This window comes from Suncus etruscus, chromosome 11, assembly GCF_024139225.1.
Source record: "Suncus etruscus isolate mSunEtr1 chromosome 11, mSunEtr1.pri.cur, whole genome shotgun sequence".
NCBI lineage: Eukaryota > Metazoa > Chordata > Mammalia > Eulipotyphla > Soricidae > Suncus > Suncus etruscus.
Window position 1 is genome coordinate 85,828,835 of NC_064858.1, and position 21,126 is coordinate 85,849,960.

At 39.5% G+C, this 21,126-nt stretch overlaps 1 protein-coding gene and 1 pseudogene across 1 annotated transcript; both read right to left on the reverse strand.

The window, feature by feature from the left end:
* Positions 1-5,257: 5,257 nt before the first annotated feature.
* LOC126022161 (ubiquitin carboxyl-terminal hydrolase 8-like) lies at positions 5,258-10,052 on the reverse strand (annotated as a pseudogene).
* A 5,821-nt stretch (positions 10,053-15,873) lies between these two features.
* Positions 15,874-19,802, reverse strand: LOC126023018 (retinol dehydrogenase 7-like). Its single transcript, XM_049784062.1, has 4 exons — positions 19,490-19,802; positions 18,417-18,675; positions 16,889-17,052; positions 15,874-16,091 (listed from the first exon to the last, which is right to left on the reverse strand). Exons 1-4 carry the CDS (start codon positions 19,800-19,802, stop codon positions 15,874-15,876), a joined length of 954 nt encoding a protein of 317 aa, XP_049640019.1.
* Between the last annotated feature and the right edge of the window lie 1,324 nt (positions 19,803-21,126).

Consider the following 21,126-nt stretch of genomic DNA (forward strand, 5'->3'; position numbering starts at 1 on the left):
AATAATTTGAAAAACCAACTTTTGCTTAAGTGCAGACTAAAGAAAAATTGAGAACAGATTCACTTTATATATACTTATATGTATTGTATACATACATAAAAATCATATATATGTTTGGGGATACACAGAAAGGTGCTCAGGCCTGACTCCTGGTTTTGTTCAGGCATCACTCCTGGTGGTGTTCAGAGAGCCATTCCTATTGCGCCTCGCCCCTACTCTCTTTGTTTTGCATTGTCTATAAAAGGTCTATTTTTCCCTTTATTAAATGGACTCCTGATCAGAACCCTTCGTCTCGAGTCTCTTTATTTTCCCAGTCCCTCTTCTATTTCAGGCTGGATTCCTCTTCGAGAACTGTGAATTACTGACGTGGTCCCCAGCTTTACCTGCTGGTCGGGGTCCCTGGTGGGCCACAGGTACCAGGGATAGAATCCAGGTGAGTTATGTGCACCTTACCTGATTTACTATTTCTCTTGACCCAGAGAACAGGTTCATTATAAAACCAACAAAAAATATTATGAAAATAAGGGATACACGTTATGAAGAGGAAATCTCTGTAACAAATAGTCCTGGGAAAACTGCTTAAACCCATGTGAAGAAGGGCCTCATCCAGTGGTACTAGGGTGGGGGGACTATTCCTTTTTATTTTTATTTTTTGGCCATACTGGTCGTTCTCAGGAATTACTTCCTGGCTCTGCACTGAGAATTGATTTTGGGGGTTGGGGGGATCGTGCGGAGAGATAACACAACACTAAGGCTTTTTTGCCTTGTATGCGGCCTACCCAGGATGGACCTATGCTCGATTCCTGGCATTCCATATGGTCCCCGAGCCTGCCAGGAGCGACTACTGCGCCCGGAGCCAGGTGGAACCTCTGAGCGCCGCGGGGTGTGGCCCAAAATTAAAAAAAAATTAAGAAATTACTTCTGGAAGGCTTGGAGATCATATGATAATACAGCGGGTAGGGCACTTGCCTTGCTCAGGGCTGATTCAGTTTCAGTATCTGGAACTCTTACCATCCTTCAAGTCCCTCAGATAAACCCTGAGGCTACGTAGAGCCAGGAATAAGGCTTGAGCATCCCCAGATGTACCCCAAAACAAAAACAATGACAACAACAACAACAAATCAAAAAAAGAGAAAAAAGAAAAGGACTAAACAAAAACAGGCAAATCCAAACACATTTTATTAGAAAATAAAAGTAAGTCAGCAAGAAAGCCCTAAAGCATAAGGGCATGGGGATCCTCCAGGAAGGAAAAGCCAGAGTGAAGAGGAGTTTGTCTCCTTTTCTAAAGAGAGACATGAGCACACATTTTTTTTAATCTTCTCTATTTTTTGTTTTTGGGTCACACCCAGCAGTGCTCAAGGGGTTACTCCTGACTCTACACTCAGAAGTCGCTCCTGGGAGGCTCAGGGGACCACATGGGATGCCGGAATTCAAACCGGGGTCAATCCTGTGTTGGCTCTGATTCCCCCCCCTTTTTTTTTAATCTTCTCATTAAGCATAGCTTCATTTGTTATTGATATAAGGCAGAAACAAGCAAAATAATAAAATGGTACTGCCTGATCATATGTCAGATCTGGTCCAGTTGTGTTTTCTCTATCAAATCTTACTCTGATTTTTTATCTTTACTTTCCTCTTTGTGGGGGGGATTCCTGGAAATGCTCAGGGGTAACTCCTGGCTCTGCACTCAGAAATTACTCCTGATGGTTCAGGGAATCATATAGGATTCCAATGATTTAACCCAGTTTGACCATGTGCAAGGTACAGGCTCTAGTTGCTTTGCCCCCCCCCTTTTAATCTGGCCCCTTATCTCTACTTCTTAGCTATTTCCAATATCATTCATCACACAAGACTTTTAGACCCTGAAAGTCTGAAGGCAAGGGACAGTAGGTTTTGGAGCCACTGCTTCACATTGGATAGGATCTCAGTCTTTCCTCGGGTTCTTAAAATCCTTGATCTCTCTCAGGTAGGGGAGGTGAGTGGGTGGCTGTACTTTGCCTAAAATTCCTGTCCACTTGAATCTGGGGTGAGATTCTTGCCACATCATGAAGCTTTTTTCAAATCAAACCCATTTGTGTCTTAGTTTTAGGCTCATGTATAGAACATCTTGAAGGAAAAATAGAAAAAAATCCCCAGAAATTCAATCAACAGAGGCTAAATACTAAAAGTAGTATAGTTTTTCTAAAGGAAGTTAACAGTAAAGTTAGTCCTGAGAATTATGAAATAAATATATGCAGAATGCCATCCTTGCTGGTTTTATCAGTGTAACCACTTGGCTGGTTCACAAATTTTATATTATCCTCAAGCATGTGGTAAGTTTTATTAATGACTGGACAGATCCCTCCTTCAGTGGTTAACATACTCAGCCAATTAATTATCTTTCACTACATTGCTGGGAATTATGTGACATCTCAAGTCTTCCAAATAGATCAGTTATTTTCTATGAGTTAGTAAAGTAAGAATCCATTGACTGAAGTCATGGCAGGTAAATCCAAGAAGCAAGTGGGCCAGTGGCTGTTATTTCCCCTGCCAATATTAGTTCAAGGTTCAAGGCTCACATGACTTATTGGAGATGTTATTGACCTTGATATGCCCTGGGATCAGGATCCTCCCCCACGGTACAATCCTCACCAAAATAAGTTAAAGCTTCTCAAACTGTAATCACATGCCAGAGTAGCAGTTCTGGAGCAGGGACTGCCACAGAAAATAATCCAAACCACACTGATGAGGGTGAAACATGTGTTTGGGGATCTTTCTACCTCATTGAGCAATAGGAAGAGACCAGCTGAGACCAGAGTATTTACCAGGAGATTAAGAACACCCCATGTGAAAGCAAAGGACCTATCTAAAAACTCTTCCAGCCTAGGAGGGTCATTGACATGTAAAGAGGAATTCATCTTTGTTTAGCGTGAAGTATAACAAATGTTCAGGGTAAAAGGGCCACCTGAAACATAAATTTTAGAGTTACTATCCTTAATATATGGGAATTCCTCTATTACATAAGATTTCTCTATTTGACTGTTTTGTGGAATCTCTTTTTCAAGAAAAGAAAAGAAAATACTGCCAAAAGGAAGTATTGGGGCACGAGAGGACTAAGGGCAGGTTGTAGTATCTTTCCCTGAGAAATTTCATACTTTATAATTCCTGGTACAGATATATAATAACACTGTTCCCCAGGGAATACATATAAATACATTTTTTTATTGAATAAATTCGAAGTATCAATAATGTATCCCAATAAGAAATACACATACAGAAATACTCATATTTCCCCTAGAGTGTTGAATAAATTCAAAGTGGATAGAATATGGATTACTACTTCAACTAATGAGGTGATCTGTCAGTTAACGGCAGTCAGGAAGACTTTGAAAATGTGCTGCAGCTACTGGGTGGAGTTACAGGCTGAAATTAGTCCTTGAGTCAGGGCCCACAATTCTAGTCAAGAGCAGCGGTTCATGGTGAGAAGGGCTAGAAAGGGTGTGGTGTGCGGTGGGAGTGAGGTGGCACAAGGGGTGTTGAGCCATAGGGGTTTTCTCTTAATAGGGAAAGAAGAAAATCAGAGATAATTGAGCATAGGAAAACAATTGAAAAGGTTTGCTGAATGGCAAGCAGGGGAGGGGAGATGTAGAAGGGCAATGTACAATACAGACAGAATTATGTATAATACAGACTGATATTAAGGAGACTGCCACATACACACACACATATTTGATAGATCAATATGTTACAATGGTAAAACTGACCCATCTATGGCGGTAAATGAAATGAGTCAAAGCACTTCATAAATATAAAGACAGCTGGTAAAGTAGTGAAAAAAAAATTGCGGGGAGGTTTAGGCCACACCTGGTGACTCTCAGGTTACTCCTGGCTATGCCTTCAGAAACTGCTCCTAACTTGGGGGACTATATGAGACGCCAGGGGGTTGAACCATGGTCTGTCATAGGCTAACTAGAGCAAGGCAGATGCCTTACTGCTTGCGCCATTGCTCCAGCTCTTAATTTTAAGCCAATTACTTAATAGCTAATTCCTTGGTTCACTGCTACTGGGGGTAGACATGGCAGTAAAAGTGTTATTTGTATCTAGCTTGCCTGGAGCCTAGACTTGATCTTGTGCCAGGAAACTTCAGGGGTCTGGTCTTTTTGTACTTAGGCCAAGGTTATTTCTTTCCATGTCCCTCATATTTTGGTGGGCCTATGCAAACAACAATTGCCACTCTAACACCATTTTTACTGTGCTCCTTTGACTCTAATCCTTAAAAAGAACTCACTTAAAATTTGAGGTTAACTTAAGCTAATATGCATGTATATGGAAATGTAAGAAAATACTATGCCTGTAATGTTTAAGGAGTTACGTAAGTTTTATGGCTTTAGATTGCCTTGTGTACTGTTAAGAAATATTATAATGTGTTACAATCTGGGGACTTGAGGGACAAAGTAATTGTACATGGATTCTGTCTTATTTATCTTAATGTTCTTTGGCTGAAATTTCAAAGTTAAGATATCAGCAAGGGGACTTCTGAGAATTATGTTATGGGTGATTGTCCTTCCACTGTAACTTTACCTTGTCCTCTTCCTTTGCACCCTTGTTCTCATAATTAAAAATAAAAATTAAAAAAAAAGTGTTATTTGTTAGATTATGCATACGTCATTCTCAAACCAATTGGCTTTGAGAATATCAAAGCCTGTCTTAAGAATATCACAAAAGCTTTTCTCATAAGTTGACCAGCATCTTTATAATGAGCACTGTAATAAGATTTAATAGCATTGAGCATTGTAGCACAAGTCCAGAGCATTTGATTTGCATCCTATGTACTTCTGTAAACCAAAATATTAGAACATTTTTGTAGATGTTTAAATTGAAAATAGATTGCTAAAACATTCTTATAACAAGCACATAACACAATAGAGTTCTGAACACTATAATGCAAGTCCAGGGAACCCAACTTCTTTCTCCATAAACTTTTGTGAACAAAAATTTTAGAACATTATTTCCGACATACTTAATTTAAAAATAAGTTACTGAGGGCCTGGAGAGATGGCACAGCGGCGTTTGCCTTGCAAGCAGCCGATCCAGGAGTAAACCCTGAGCACCACCGGGTGTGACCCAAAAACAAAAAAAAAAAAAAAAAAAAAAAAGTTACTGTACTGTAATGGGAGTTCCTGACATCCAATTCATTCTCTATAAATTTCTGTGGGCCAAGACATTAGAACATTGCAGACATCTTTTAAAAGACAATTAGTTGCTAACAAGCTTTAGCTTATTATGATACATCCATTATTCTTGGTCTCTGTGAAATATAAAAGAGGGTATAAGCTGCTGAGCATTTCATCGAAGAGATGTGGATATCAGAAACTTTGTGATCATTGAAGTTAAACCAGTCAAACCATTGTCTACTGCAATTTTTACAGGAGTGTAACGGCCTTTGTGTTTTTCACCATAGTGATTATAAACAGAAAATAAGTTTTTAAAGTTGTTCTTTGAATAAATAACATGTTGTGACATGTCAAGATTTTCTAAAGGGAAAGTCCACATATGTCTGGTTTTTGCTGCTGCCTGCCATCATAGGAAAATAAATTCTGATGTTTTTAAAGCTCATACCTCATAAAAGGTAACATCCAAATATCTGTCCTTTTTAGAGAATTTCGCTGCTATCTAAAGTGACTGCAATAAAATCTACTGTTATTTGTCAGTTTTTCCTCGTTAAAAAGTAACCTGAGGCAATCCCAGTGTGTATATTTACTTGTGGATGCCAGTGGCAGAAATAGATGCATAAAAGTCACAAATGTCTGGGAATTTTTGTGACAGGTGAGACTCTGGACTGTGGATTTGAACTAACCCTAAAATGTGTAACAATAATAGACTCATTGAGCTACTTGTGTTTCTGCCAAGCATGCTCTGCAATTTTAAGACTTTGAGATGATAATTAATTTCCTCTTTACGTTTTTTCTGATTATCTGCCCTTTTTTTTTCAGATCTTCATGGAAACAATCAGAAGAGAAGTAGTTCATTTGAACCTTGTTTGCTATATCCTGCAAATAGGTCATTGATCTTCACAATGTTTATCTTAAAGTCTTTTGGGGTGATATGCTTGTGCTGTTCTGCCCATAGGGCTTTCATAATTAGGCCAAATTATTCTGCCACTTTACCTTTTGCTCCAACTGACTCGACCTGCTAATACCATCCTGGTAGTTGTTTATGTTGAAATAATCAGCCACACATGGAGCATTTCACAGGCACTGCATAATTACAATTGTTACACACAATATAGAGTTCATGCAACAAGTGTTTCCTAAGTTAATAAGTCCAGTGAGAGCAGGACAAATTGCCCCAAAACAGGACTAAAATTCTGAATCTGATTACTCCTAAGCATTGTAATCTCTGATTTAGAGTGACATGTTGGCTTGTTATTCCAATTACCTGTTGTATTTGCTGCTGGTTTCTGTTTTTCTTCCTTTGGAATAGCCTGTGTTAGATTTGGGAAAGAGTAGGAACACCTTAGCTTGGAAGGTTCCTAATAACACTCAGCAAAATCTGACTTGGTTTCATCTTTTGTAAGAATTTAGCTTCTGACAAGGTGTAAAGGGACTCAGAATTTCTTGGTGGGCTTGATATTTATATAACTATAAGTATATCCTTTTAATCAAATAAGAAAATTACCTGATACCTATTTTTTTGTTGATTTTTACCCAAATAGGTGACTTATCTGTTTTTTGAGCTTATACATCTTTTCAAAAGTGTCTTTCAGAAGCTCTGTGGGTTCTCATTGGGGAAAATTCAAAAAGTTTAGTGAAATTAATGTTAAGAATAAGAAGTTAAGAGGTGTCATATCTCCTTTTCTGTATGTTTTAAAAATTAAGTTTTGAGCCTTCTGTGAACATTTTCAACAATAGCTTGTCCCTGAGGATTGTAAGGTATGCCAGTGACATGATTGATTGACCTTTTTTTTTTTTTTTTTTTACAGAATGAAGACTGTAGGCTGGGCCATTATCAGTTTTGCTGGTATGCGAAATGCCCATGACAGAAAAATATTGTAATAAAAAGAAACAATCAGGGCCTGGAGAGATAGCATAAAGGTAGGGTTTTTGCCTTGCATGCAGAAGGACGGTGTTCAAATCCTGGCATCCCCTATGGTTCCCTGAGCCTGCCAGGAATGATTTCTGAGTATAGAGCCAGGAGTAACCCCTGAGCACTGCTGGGTGTGGCCCCAAAACTAAAAACAAAAAACAAAACAAAACAAAAAAAAGAGGAACAATCAACTTTAGCTCTTTCAGAAGTTATAGGGACAGTCCATATAAAACAAGAATATGTGTCAACTACTACATGAAGGTAGGATTTGTTTGGGAAAAGGTGTAAAATCCATCTGCTATAATTCATTTGTCTGCAGATCTCATAGGTTGGCTTTACCTACATGTGAAGCACAGTGTAACTGGGCACAGTACTGGCATGCCTGGAAAATCTGTCTGGCTTGCCTCCTAGGATAGTGATATTGCACATGAGAGCAGCAGGCATTTGTATGTAGGGCTTGAGACACTTCTACAGGTGATGTAAAAACAGGTGCCTCTATACCAGTGGTCCTCAAACTATGGCCTGCGGGCCACATATTGTATTTGTATCTGTTTTGTTTCTTCATTGCAAAATAAGATATATGCAGTGTGCATAAGAATTCGTTCATAAGTTTTGTTTTTACTATAGTCAGACCCTCCAATGGTCTGAGGGACAGTGAACTGGCCCCCTGTTTAAAAAGTTTGAGGACCCCTGCTCTATACAAACAGAAGTTTCATTTCCTTGAACCATTGGCCCTGAGAAGCCAGCATGAGATACAATATGAGTAATATGAGTTATAGAGTGCTTTTGTAAAAGAGCTTGTAATTGCTAAAGAAAATCCTGAAATACATGGTCAGGGACATTTAGGGAGTCTGTGACAATTCCAGGGAAGAGAACAACTATGTATGCTGAGTCACTCGTCATATTACATGGGAAGGACACATGAGAAAGTGAATAAATCAATGTGGTGAGCTCCACTTCAAATTTGTAGCTACTGTTGTGGTCAGTGAAGGGACACATTTTCCTAATAAAAAGCTATCTATGTAAAATGCCAGAGCATTATAAAAGAGATAATAATAGATTATGGAAGAAATTACAAAAGGCTGAAAAAAAAAAACCCCCCTGGCTTTTCCAGGCAGAAAATGGAAAGCAATTTATCCTGAGAAATCAGCTAACGCTCTTTGAAGAGACTTACTGAGGAGAAGAATGGATTCAATTTTCTTTTATGGAATAGGCAAGACAATGATTTGAGGATCATAGCTCAGTAATACTTGTGACCACAATCTTCCTTTAACTATCCGAGCAGCTATTAACTCCAAATATGTCACGAAGGTGTGAGGCTGTTTGTTCTGTAAATAAAGCCATTCAAATGGGCCATACAATTGTGTTATAGAAATGGTAGGTGTTTGAGACATAGCAAAGAGCAGTAACCATACTTTTTCTCCAGGGGTGAACCTGGAAAGATAGGACTTTTGTAGCTAGTCCATAAAAGCCTCGAATTCCTTTTGTACTCCAGAAGTTAACTGGCTTTGACTATGCAGTATGGATCCCATTTAGGGTGAGGAATAGGTTGCAGAGCTCAGAGTTAGGAAACCCAAGGGAGGAGGGGATCCAATTAATGTCTTCCAGCAGTTTTTGAAAATCATTTATAGTAATGAGTTATAAGATATTTCCAGTAGATGGAGATTTTAGGGGGATGCACTATGTGTCTGAGTTTCTTCTGTGACAACCTATAAACCAGTAAGCATGTCATTACATCCTCATATAACCTCTGAAGCTCCCTGCCATTAGAATATGCAAGCAAGATATTATCCATATAGTGAATAATATAAGCATGGGTAAACCTTGCATGAGCCAGATATAAAACTACTTCAGCAAAATATTTATACATGATAGTTGAGTACTTCATTTTCTGAGGTAAAACATTTGACAGAAATCTATTTAAGAGTGCTTGGTTGTTAAAAGAGGGAATGGAATATTCAAAATTTTTACATATTTCTGGGTGTATGAGTATTTTAATAAAAACAAAGAAACAATATTGATGCAGCCAGAATGATAGCATAGTAGTAGGGCTTTTGCCTTACATGCAGCTGACCCAGGATGGACCTGTGTTCAATCCCCGGCTTCCCAGATGGTCCCCGAATTAGGAGCAATTTCTTTTTTCTTTCTTCTTCTTAGTTTACTTGTTTCTTCTTCTTCTTCTTCTTCTTCTTCTTCTTCTTCTTCTTCTTCTTCTTCTTCTTCTTCTTCTTCTTCTTCTTCTTCTTCTTCTTCTTCTTCTTCTTCTTCTTCTTCTTCTTCTTCTTCTTCTTCTTCTTCTTCTTCTTCTTCTTCTTCTTCTTCCTCTCTTAATCCTCCAACTCTTCTTCCTGCCCCTCGAGTAAACTTTTTGTTACCTCCCAAAGACCCCTCCCAGAAATAGGCAGGTCTTACTATTAGGCAGAAGATGAGAGTGGAGTGACAGCAAATCATTTTATTTTAGCCTAATTTAGACTAATTACATATCTGGTGAAACATGATAAAATTAAAATATTCAAGAATTAATTTAAAATTTTCAATCATCTTTGAAATTTAGCATATATTAATTTTCTAAAAATGTAAAAGATTTTTTAGGCAATGCTCTGCAAAACAAAGAAAACAATAAAAGATAAAGGAGAGACAAGAAGAAAATTTACTACTATGAGTAGTGCTCCTACTATTAGTATTATCATGAATAAATATTTTATCATCCATCTAGGACCATTTTAATTTAATAAATTCAGGTTTGGGATGAGATAGAAGACAAGTTATAACTCCTTTTTAAATGAGCTTATTTATTTCAGGACATATTACTTTTTATTATGTCTAATGCATAATAAATGATAATGTTTATATTAACCAGTAAGTAATTGCTAGTTGTTATTATCCAATGATAAATAATATTGAACTAAGTATCAAATATAATATAAATGGTATTATTATTCTCATCTTTATGTAATTAATATTTTAAAAATAATATTACTTATACCCATGATTAAGTTTTTCCTTTGAATAATGTAATAATTTTTTGTTTTTTATGTGAGAACTAACTAGGCTTTGAATTCTGCTTGAGTTTGCTTAAGTATTCTAATTACCAAATGTCAATCTTGACAGGCCCAAACAGTTACCAGTGAAATACACAAATTATTCTGCAGGGTGGCCCTAGCAAGCAAGTAACTGGATTTAGAGATAAAGATTAAGTTATGTTTAGGCCTGTAGCTATTCTACAGCTATTCTACCCTAAGATGAAGACCCACAGGCTGGAATGCCTGCCCTTGGACCTAAGGGTGATTTAAGTGTAAAGCAGTTTCAGATGATGTAGGTGCTCTGATAATGTTTAGCATAAAGAAATGCTTTTGGCCCTGTGGAACAGGGCAAAAAAAGAAGCATAAAGTAAGAGTAGAATAAAAATTCACACAGCTTTTTAGCCTTTATAATGTGCTTCCTGTTGCATAATTGTTTCATATACCAGGCTTCTTAGTCAGCCACACCCTCACAAGATGACCAATAGGATAAAACTATTGCCATGGGAACTGTATTTTCCTGCATAGCCTTCATTTCTGGCTCTCCGTTCAGCTAGAACTTAGCTGCTGTGCCTCTCAATTCCTCTCCTCCAGTGGAAGCAATTGGAATGTCCCCTCAGGCATGGGACCGCCAAATAAAGGTCTCTGGAACAGTGGCCATAAAGTCTCCCATGACAGATAAGGGATCATGAAAAGGTCTCACCAGATAAAGGCCTGTCCCCCACAGAAGAAAATTCATGTCTTGATGCTAGGCAAACATTGTTTAAAGCAAAACACTGTCCAAAATATTTGGTAGACTACTTCCACTTTCCTTCTTGTGTATTTGCCACCTCTTCCTACTCTCTTTAGCAATAAATGCTAGTTTGACTTGCTGAAGAAATATGGCATAATATCTGCCACCTCAGGTGGCCTGCTGTGGGTTCTAGGTGGACTCTATTAGGGGTCCCCAGGCTTCCCCCCCTTCCCTACTCTATGGAGGAGGTGCAAAGGGAGGGGCCGGACAGATAGCTGGCTTCCAGTGCCTTGATCCTGGAGGCCAGATCTTCCCAGGTATTGGGATTAGGGGACACCCCATGCCGGATGGCATTCTCCCTAGCTTGGGGGGGGGGTTCTGGGAGGCTTGGCAGGCCTCCAGCAGTTCCCCTATTTCCCCTCTGGACTCTAGGCTTGGCCTGAGTGCCACCTCATGTGGCCTTCTGTGGGTACCATATATATTCAAAATAAAAATGGGAGGATGGACTCTCAGGCTGGGAGGAGACCACTTTGCGTGGGGGTACCATATATATTCAAAATAAAAATGGGAGGATGGACGCTCAGGCTGGGAGGAGACCACTTTGCGTGGGGGTACCATATATATTCAAAATAAAAATGAGTTGGACTCTCAGGCTGGGAAGAGGCCAGCATGCTTTTTCTACTTGTTCACTCTCAGCGGCTTCTTGGCCTCTTCCTTTCTTCATTGTGTAACTGTGTTTGCTGCCATACTAGGTTTCTGATTAGTTCCCACATACAGTGACTATTGAGTCCTCTGTCTTAAGTTAGATTGTTTATTTTCCCCACGTTTTATCCCTTTGTTATTTGTTAAATAAGGAAGTTAGTAGAAGTGTCCCTCCATTTAAAGTTTATATAAGAGCTAAGTCAATTGAATTGTTGGACTTGTTCTTTTTTTTTTTTTTTGACTTGTTCTAATATCCCCATTGGCACCAATTTTGCCATGTGATACTGTTCTTTTTTTGCATAGGCACATTAAATTGGGAAATTATATTCAAACACGTTCTTATCTTATACAGATGGGAACACACAAATCTTGTAATGCAGTAGGACCTTACACCCTGAACATTGTCTTAAAGACCTGGCTCATTGTTAAATAAGGAAGTTTGTAGAAGTGTCCCTCCATTTAATGTAAATATAAGAACCAAGTCAATTAGATTATTGGACTTGTTCTAGCATCCCCATAGGCAACAATCTTGCTGGGAACTATTCAATAAGAAATTTTGGTGAAAGAGTCCCTCAGTTTAATGCTTATGTTTGAACCAGGTCACGGGGATTGTTGGACTTGTTCTTGTGGCCCCCTTATGTGCTGATAATGCCAGGTGGCATTATTCCTTGTTTGCATGGGCACATTAAAATGGAAAATACTATACATACAGACAAGTTCTTATCTAATAGAGATGGTAACACACTAATCTTGTGGGGCAATGGAACCTTACAAACCCTGAACATTGACATGATGACCTGGCATAGGCCTCAGAGGTTTGGGCATTTTCCAGTCATCCCTGAACGGGGGAAGCCATCTATGAAATATTCAACGTTGTTTATGACATCACCTGGAAGCAATCCTCTACTGGGGAAGACACTACTGCTGCTCTGACATTGATTTACTCAAAAGAGTCTTCCCTTAACATTGAAAAGATTTAAACAACAACGACCTGCGTACTGAACAGGGCTTTCTGCATTGCTTGTTAATTGTGAGATAAAATTAGATGATGTTTCACACCATCCTGACTTCAATGTGGGATGTACAGATTCCAGGACCTTTAATGCAGAGGCTTGAGATCAACAACGGAGACTGTGAAAGATATAACTGTATGGGCACTGCAGACAATGACCGGGATTGGACACACTAGTTTGCCTGGAGCCTAGAAATGGTCTTCTGTCAGGAAACTTCAGGGGTAGGGTCTCCTTATACTTAGGCCAGAGTTTTTCCTTTTCATGACCCCCATACTTTGGTGGGCCCATGCAAACGATAATTGCCACAGTAACATTGTTTTTACAGTGCTCCTTTGACTCCAAACCTTAAAAAAATTTGATGGTCACTATCACTAACAGGTATAAATAGCACAAACCTGAGAACAATAATCCATGTTAATTTATAAGAATTGTGTCCTTGTGGTGTCTTATAAATAATGCACTGTATGCAGTACTGAATAGTTGCATCATGCTGATATATTTAATTTTGTGTGTATCCTGTAATTATGTTATAATGTTTTCAGAGAACTTACTGTAAAAAGCAAGATATACCTTTGATGTACTATACTAAGCATTGAATGTGTTTGAGTTTAGAATGATAATACTTCCTTATTTAAAAAAAGAAATATGGCATAATATGTTATATTTCTTTCTATGATTGTATAATTGTTTACTGCCAAAATAATCCTGGAAGAAAGAATGGAGCCATGTGCACTCTACACATCTTTTACTAATAACTCAATTGTGTGTGTGTCTCATGGCCTTTTACTTATGGACATAAGCAAAATATTTTATCTTAATCTTAACTAATTACACATCTGGTATAAAATGATGGAACTACAATATTCAAGTATTAATTTAAGTTTTTCAATCATCTTCCAGAGTCTATATCAATTATCTAAAGAAAAATAAAAAGACTGTTTTAGACTTGCTTTGCAAAACTACAGAAAACAATAAAATATAAAGGAGAGAAGAAAATTAAATATAAAACAATAAAATATAAAGGAGAGAAGAAAATTAAATATACTACAAATCATAGTGCTCATATTAATATTCTTATAATTGAATATTTTAACTTCCATCTAAGATCATTTTAAATTATTTAATTCATGTTTTGTAGTGAGAAAGGAAACAAGATATATAATTCTTACTAAAGTGAGCTTATTTTTTCAGAATATATATAGTACCTTTAATTATGTATTATGAGGTAAGAAATGTTACTACTTGTCTTTGTCTGTGGAGAAGTCAGCCCTGCTGTGTGATTGCTGACTGGGAGAAGCTGAGGGGACCTGTTGGCTTTGCTTATTTCTCTTCTCTGATTTCCTGAAGCTCTCCTCAGAGGGTTAGGAAGAGCATCCCCCCCCAAAAAAAAAACTGTCTCTTGGAGCCACTCAGGCAGAAAGGCCAAGAAAGACAGAGTGAAAACGGGCGATCAGGTACACAGGCAGAGAGCGCACACTTGTCTGTGGAGAAGTACGCCCTACTGTGTGATTGCTGACTGGGAGAAGCTGACGGAACCTGTTGGCTTAACGTGTTTCTCTTCTCTGGTCTCCTGAAGCCCTCCTCAGAGGGCTAGGAAGGGCCCCAAATAAAACTCTCTCCTGGAGGCCCCAGAACAGCACGGCTGCTTCACTTTGCGAACTTGTGCTCTTTCTAATTAATGAACCCACCACAACATGCAGAAAACAATTCACACTACAAGCGTGACAATAGGGAAACCTCACAGGCAAACACCATACACAGAGAATGAAGATGATAGCTCTGATGACCCAAAAAATACCAACCAGCTAATTAAACTCTCAGATAAGGAGTTTAGAATAGAAATATAAAAGATCCTCATGAAAATCAAAGAAAACATAGCTCTAGCTGAACAGAACACAAAGACAGAAATCAGAAATAACAGATCTGAAAAACACAGTAGCTCAACTGAAAAACTCAATTGAAAGCCTACCCAGCATGGTAAAAGCAGCTGAGGACAGAATCAGTGAACTGGAAGATCAAATGCAGAACAAATCTATACAGCAGAATAGATTGGAAAAGAACCTTAAGGCAAACAATCAGACAATGGGAAAAGTACTCAAAGAATGTGAACAGATGAAAATAGAAGTCTTTGATAAACTCAACAGAAAAAAACATAAGAATCATGGAGTCCCGGAGGCCCAGGAAGGAGATCCCCAGGAAGAATCAACAGTCAAAGATATCATCACAGAGAAACTCCCAGAGCTAAAGATTGCATGCAATCAAATCCTGCATGCCTGAAGAGTACCAGTTAGAAAAGACCCGAAGAAAAACACCCCAAGACACATCCTTGTTACAATGATGAATCCCAAAGATAGAGATAGAATACTGAAAGCAGCAAGATCAAAAAGGGAAATTACATTCAAAGGAGCATCCTTAAGACTAACAGCAGACATGTCACAAGAAACTCTCAAGGCCAGAAGACAATGATGGGATATTGTGACAAGACTGAATGAAATGGAGGCTTCACCTAGAATGTTGCACCCAACCCGACTCACATTCAGATTTGAAGGAAGGATACAGAGCTTCATGGATAAGCAACTGCTCTGAAACTTCAGAGATGCAAAACCAGCCTTAAAGGAAAAACAGAAAGGTCTACTTTAAGAGAAGACAAACTAACAAACACACCAAACTTATACACAAAGATGACATTAAATCCTATGACAATCATCTCCTTCAATGTCAATGGACTAAGTGCACCAATTAAGAGACAGAGTGGCGAAATGGATACAAAAGATGAACCCAACCTTCTGCTGCCTACAAGAAACACACCTGAATAGTCAGAACAAACATAGACTCAAAACCAAAGGCTGGAGGAAAATCATCCAAGCAAACAACACACTTAAAAAAGCTGGGGTGGCCATATTAATATCTGATGACATTAACTTTAGACTCAGAAAAGTTGTAAGGGACAAAGATGGACACTTCATACTATTCAAGGGATATGTGCAACAGGAAGAAATCACACTACTAAACATATATGCACCCAATGAAAGACCAGCAAATTATTTAATACAATTATTGACCAATTTGAAAGAAGACATCAATAATAACACAACAATTGTGGGAGACCTCAACACGGCCCTGTCAACACTTGATAGGTCCACCAGACTGAAACCCAACAGATATATACTAGCCCTGAAAAGAGAAAAGAAAGAAAGAGGACTAGTAGATATATATAGGACACTCTATCTCCTGAAACCTGGATATACATTCTTCTCCAATGTACATGTAGCTCCCACCTTTTCTGTTTACTTCCCTTAACTCACTTAATGTACAACCCCACACAATGATGTTCATCTAGGCTTCACAGGGACTTGGTAGCCTTTAACATGTTCCATCGGATGATGGCATCCACCAGAAAGGTGGGCATGTAGCTCAAGGGGAGGAGAATCAGTTTAGCTTCCCAACCAGCTGAATACCGGGTCCGAGGATGACAGGAGGTCAGAGCATGCTCCATGCAGCCTACCACTAAAGACAGATCCTCAGACATTATTGGTTGTAAGATTTGAAATATTTTTATACCTGTTGAGAAAGAAAAACTTAATGAAACAGACTCTTTCTTCCCATTGAATCACTTACTAGAAAATATTACTCAATTTTCAAAAAGTAATTAAATTTCAAGAAAATACAGTAACAAGAATATACTATTTTAATAATATATTTTATAAATTTACATATTTAATAAAATAATTTCAAAATATGATGATAATTATAAAGTTATTCTTAATATGTGCTCAAGTGATGTTTATAAATTTTATCTGAGTGTTTGCTAAAGTTTATCCAAGCAACACTCTTCACATGAGACCCATAGTGGCTCCATTTCAAAGAATATTTCACACAGTAGGTGTCCACAAATATAGCTCCCTAGGAAAGGTTGCTATGAGTCAAGGTTGGTCTCCATCTCTAGCTCCAGATTTCCCCATTAATGATGGACTCTGCTGAAACACTGGTAGAAAAATAAACAGCCTGAATTTTTTCTTTGCTTACTGTAGCCATGTGTAATTGGGAATAATATGAATGTCTTCAGTTGTGGTTAATGCAACCTGAATGTGGACTTAGACTATGGTAGCACAGGGGGTGCAGAGTGATAGCCAAGCAGTAGAGCTTTTGCCTTGCACGTAGGCTGACCCAGGTTTAATTCCTGGCATCTCATATAGCTCCCTGAGCTTGCCTGGAGCGATTTCTGAGTGCAAAGCAAAGAATAACCCCTGAGCACCATCAAGTGTGACCCAAAATCAAAAAAATATCATAGCACAACGAATGGACCCAAATTATTATGATGGTTTTTTTTTCCTCTCTATATTCCAGACCTCACTCACCGGATTTCAGGAATTTTTTCCCGTAGGTGCTTTTGACTTCTGGGCTGGCCTGATCCCATGCATTTTTGAAATTCTGACCAAGCTTCTCAGTATTGCTCATAGAAGTTTTGAAGAAACCAGGCTCAATTATAGCCACCTTCCCTCCAAAGAAAGAGAGCTCCCTCCTGAAAATAAAAAGTAAAGTTAGATATCTTAGGAGACAAAGCACACATAAAGAATGCAAGTTACATAAGCCAATTACTTGATAAAGGACTGATACAGGATAAATTTGAAAGCCTGAATAGTGCTGATAAAGTCTCTAAAGAAAGCTTGAACATTTTTCCAAATATCTAATGTATACAAACACATTATATCTAAGTGCTTCTAAATGCAACATACTTGATGTTATCTCCTGCTACTTTGACCCCTATCTATACCATCACTGGTCCTCCAACTTCATCTTTCCTATCGTCCCTCCCTTCTGCTCTAATCAATTTCTGATCACCTATGTTCTGCACCATTAAACAATCCTTAAAAAAACATTTAGTGGCCTGAGAGATACTAATGTGCGTAAGGTGCTTGTCTTACAAGAAGCCAGTTGGGATTTTATTCCCAATATCCCATTTGGTTCCCTGATCCCACCCTGTGTATTATTCTTGAGTGCAGAGCCAGAAGTGACCCCAGAATATGACTGTGGTGTGGAACAATAAAGAAAACAAAACAGTTAAAAATAAATAAACATATCCTTTTTCTTATACTTAGTCATACTTTAAAAAGTTCCTACAAATATCCATCTACAATCAAAGGCCCAAAGCTGTCTAAAATTTTTCTGAGTCTGGGGCTGGTGTGATAGCACAGCAGTAGGGTGTTTGCCTTGTATGCAAACTTGTATGCAGCTGACCCAGTACAGACCTGGTTCAATCACTGGCATCCCATATGATCCCCCAAGCCAGAAGTGATTTCTGAGCACATAGCCAGGAGTAACCCCTGAGTGTCACTGGGTGTGGCCCCAAAACAAACAAACAAAAATTTTCCTGAGTCTGAATATTAGGAGGCTGATGACCTGGGACTCAGAGTCAAATTGTTCCATTTCCATTTCCAGTTCTCTCCAGACCCTGTGGTTTGAGGCCTCCTTCAGAGAAGCGATGTGGAATTAGAGTCTACAGGCCTGTGTTCTATCCCTATGACCAGAATATAGAAAGATACTTCCTATGGAAGTGGTGCTAAGAATTCAGAAGTTGGGCCGGGCGGTGGCGCTGGAGGTAAGGTGCCTGCCTTGCCTGCGCTAGCCTAGGACGGACCGCGGTTCGATCCCCCGGCGTTCCATATGGTCCCCCAAGAAGCCAGGAGCAACTTCTGAGCACATAGCCAGGAGTAACCCCTGAGCGTCACAGGGTGTGGCCCAAAAACCAAAAAAAAAAAAAAAAGAATTCAGAAGTTATCAAGAAGAAATATCCTGAAAGTGGGTGATGGAATGACTATTCCCAGAAAAGGGTCCTTAGATGCACAGCAGCAGGAGCCCCATGAGAGCATCTTCTTTGGCCCTTACCTGAGGGTATCTGAGAACGCCTCCACACCAAATTTGGAGATGCAGTAGCCACCAGCAAACAGGGGAATACGACCAAGAATGCTGGAAACATTGACCACCCGGCCCTGGGCTTTCCTCAGCAGGGGTAGCAGACTCAGAGTTACGTCAATCACCCCTAGCAGGTTCACATCCAGTACCTCCATGAAGTCCTGTCTGGTCAGCCACTCATTGGGAGCCAAAATCCCTGAGATTCCAGCATTGTTCACCAGGCCCCAGAGACCTGAGCACAAAGAATGGGAGAGCAAGAGTGTGGTATGTCTAGATGGAGGTCACTGCTGTAATCACCAGACCATTCCCCAGGACATGAAGAGGTTGCATGAAAATGAGCAGAATAGAAACCAATATGCCACCTGCAAGACAAGCAGCTCAAATGCACATTCTAGCCTAAGATGAACTGAAATTTGATCCCCCGGCATCTTATATTGTCCCTCAAGCTAGGATCCATTTCTGAGCACATAGCCAGGAGTAACTCCTGAGCCCAAAAACAAATAAACAAACAAAAAAAGAAAACATAAAACAAAAACACACAATTTTTGGAGGGTTTAGAATTACCCCCAAAATTGCAGAAGTCTTAAAAAAAAGGCAGTTGAAAGTAAGAATACTCGATCTGAATAACAACTTGGAGATATCAGAACAGATCATAGAAAGTAAAAAAAAAAAAAAAATGCAGTGTAAGTCCCAGCACTGACCCCAGCTCTACATGCAAAAACCTCCAAGTCAGGATCTCTGTCCCATATCCCCTCAGAAGCACCCTGAGAAACCCAAATATCATCATAAAGAAAGTAGAACCCCTATTGAGAGAAGACACATATAGGCAAGAGCTTGAGAACAACACAGCTCATGATGAAAAAGTCTTTCCAGCACCCAAAACACAAGGCTTGTGGGACAGTACAAGGAAGAGAGGCTCATTTTGAGAGCTGTTGTCTAAGAAAAATTCATGGGAATCAGTTCTAAAAGCCCCAGGATGTTATTCACAGAGAACACTTGGGGTCTCCTCTTCAGACATAGAAATAAACATGAACAGCTCAGCGTACCTCTGTCTCCTGTGTGTTCCTTCACCCACTGGGTGGCAGCAGCGATGCTCTCTGACTTGGTGACATCCAGGATCACTGTGTCCAGCCTCTCTGAAGTCTGTGCCTTCAGTGTCTCGGCCCCATTCTCAGTCAGGCACGCAGCCAGAACCCTAAAGCCCTTCATATCCAGCTGCTTGGCCAGCAGGTTCCCAAAGCCTGTGTCACAGCCCGTGATGAAGACATACTTGTCCTGCAGCTGGTCGACAACCTGCCTCTCCTGGTACCAGCGCACAAGGTGGTACATGCCCACCAGGGCCACCAGGTACAACCACATGATGTGTAGAGACAGACAGACAGACCAGTTGAGATCAAGTCAAGCCTGTGTACAGGAAAAACTAAGATAAACATGAAGTTGTTTTCCTTGGGCCACACTGCAGATTCTCTAGCAAGTGCTTCTCACTTTAGTATATTCTGGGATATCCCTCTATGCTATATGCGATTATTTCTTTCATTTTAGTTTTTTGTTTGGGGACATACCTGGCAGTGCTCAGACTTACTCCTGGCTCTGCAATGGAGATCATATGTTGTACCAGGGATTGAGCCTGTGTTTACTAATGCAGGGCAAGATTCTTACCCACTGTATTATCTCTCTGGACCCTCTATGAGACCATTTCTCAATAGTGCAAGCTATTTTCACAAGAATTCTGAGGCTATGTCCAAACCCTCAGATCCTCTCACTTTATCTCTTCTCTTCAACTAAAACTCCACATAAGCACATATATATTAAAGCCTATTTCCAGTTCTTATGTTGAGAAAATTCTCAGCTTTTTCCTCATCATAGGGAACAAAGACTCTCTATTACAATTAAGTGTCTAACATTGAACAAATACATGCAGTCAAACTACTATTACTGTGTGACACTGAAGGAGGCTCCCCATGCATATGGATTTTCCATCTGACTCAGCACACAATGCCCCTGAAAGAAAGGTGTCACTGTCAGCATTTGAAGGAAAGTAAGAAGCAGTAATGGGATTTTTAAACTTCACCTAAAAAGGGGGAGCTATATCCCAAAGGGAAGTGATTTAAGTTCATAGCAGGTGAAGGAAAGGTGGAAAGGGCTGTATCCTCAGGTCTCTAAGAATAGACTAGAACTTGACCCTCGACCCTCAGACATCTGTCCCTGGGGTGGGATCAGCTGAGGAAGGACAGGTTCTGAAAGGAAACACAACCATGCTGGCATGAGGCAGGAACCATCCTAGGAGTGAGCCATCTATACAAGACATCTCTCTATCCACACATCTCTATGCTCCCAGGGAAGAAAGTTGTGGGGGCAGAGTGGGTAGAAAGGGGAGAGGGTTCTGCAAACATAGTGTTCAATGCTGCAAACCTTCTCGCACAGAAGCAAACACAGAGAGTTCACTCACCTGGGATCTCTCAGGACTTCTGAGACAGCTCTGAGGTGTCAAGGGAGGTCTCTGTAAGTCTCTGTGGAGTGCTGATAGATATTATCATTGCCTGGGCTGACTTTAACTGTAAATGGTGAGCCAGGTGCCTGCTGGATTTGAAGCTACTGGCCTCTGTTGACACTACACATTAATAACAGATATGCTCTGTTACAACAGCTGGAAACAATCAGGAAGCACATATTGTCCCCATCT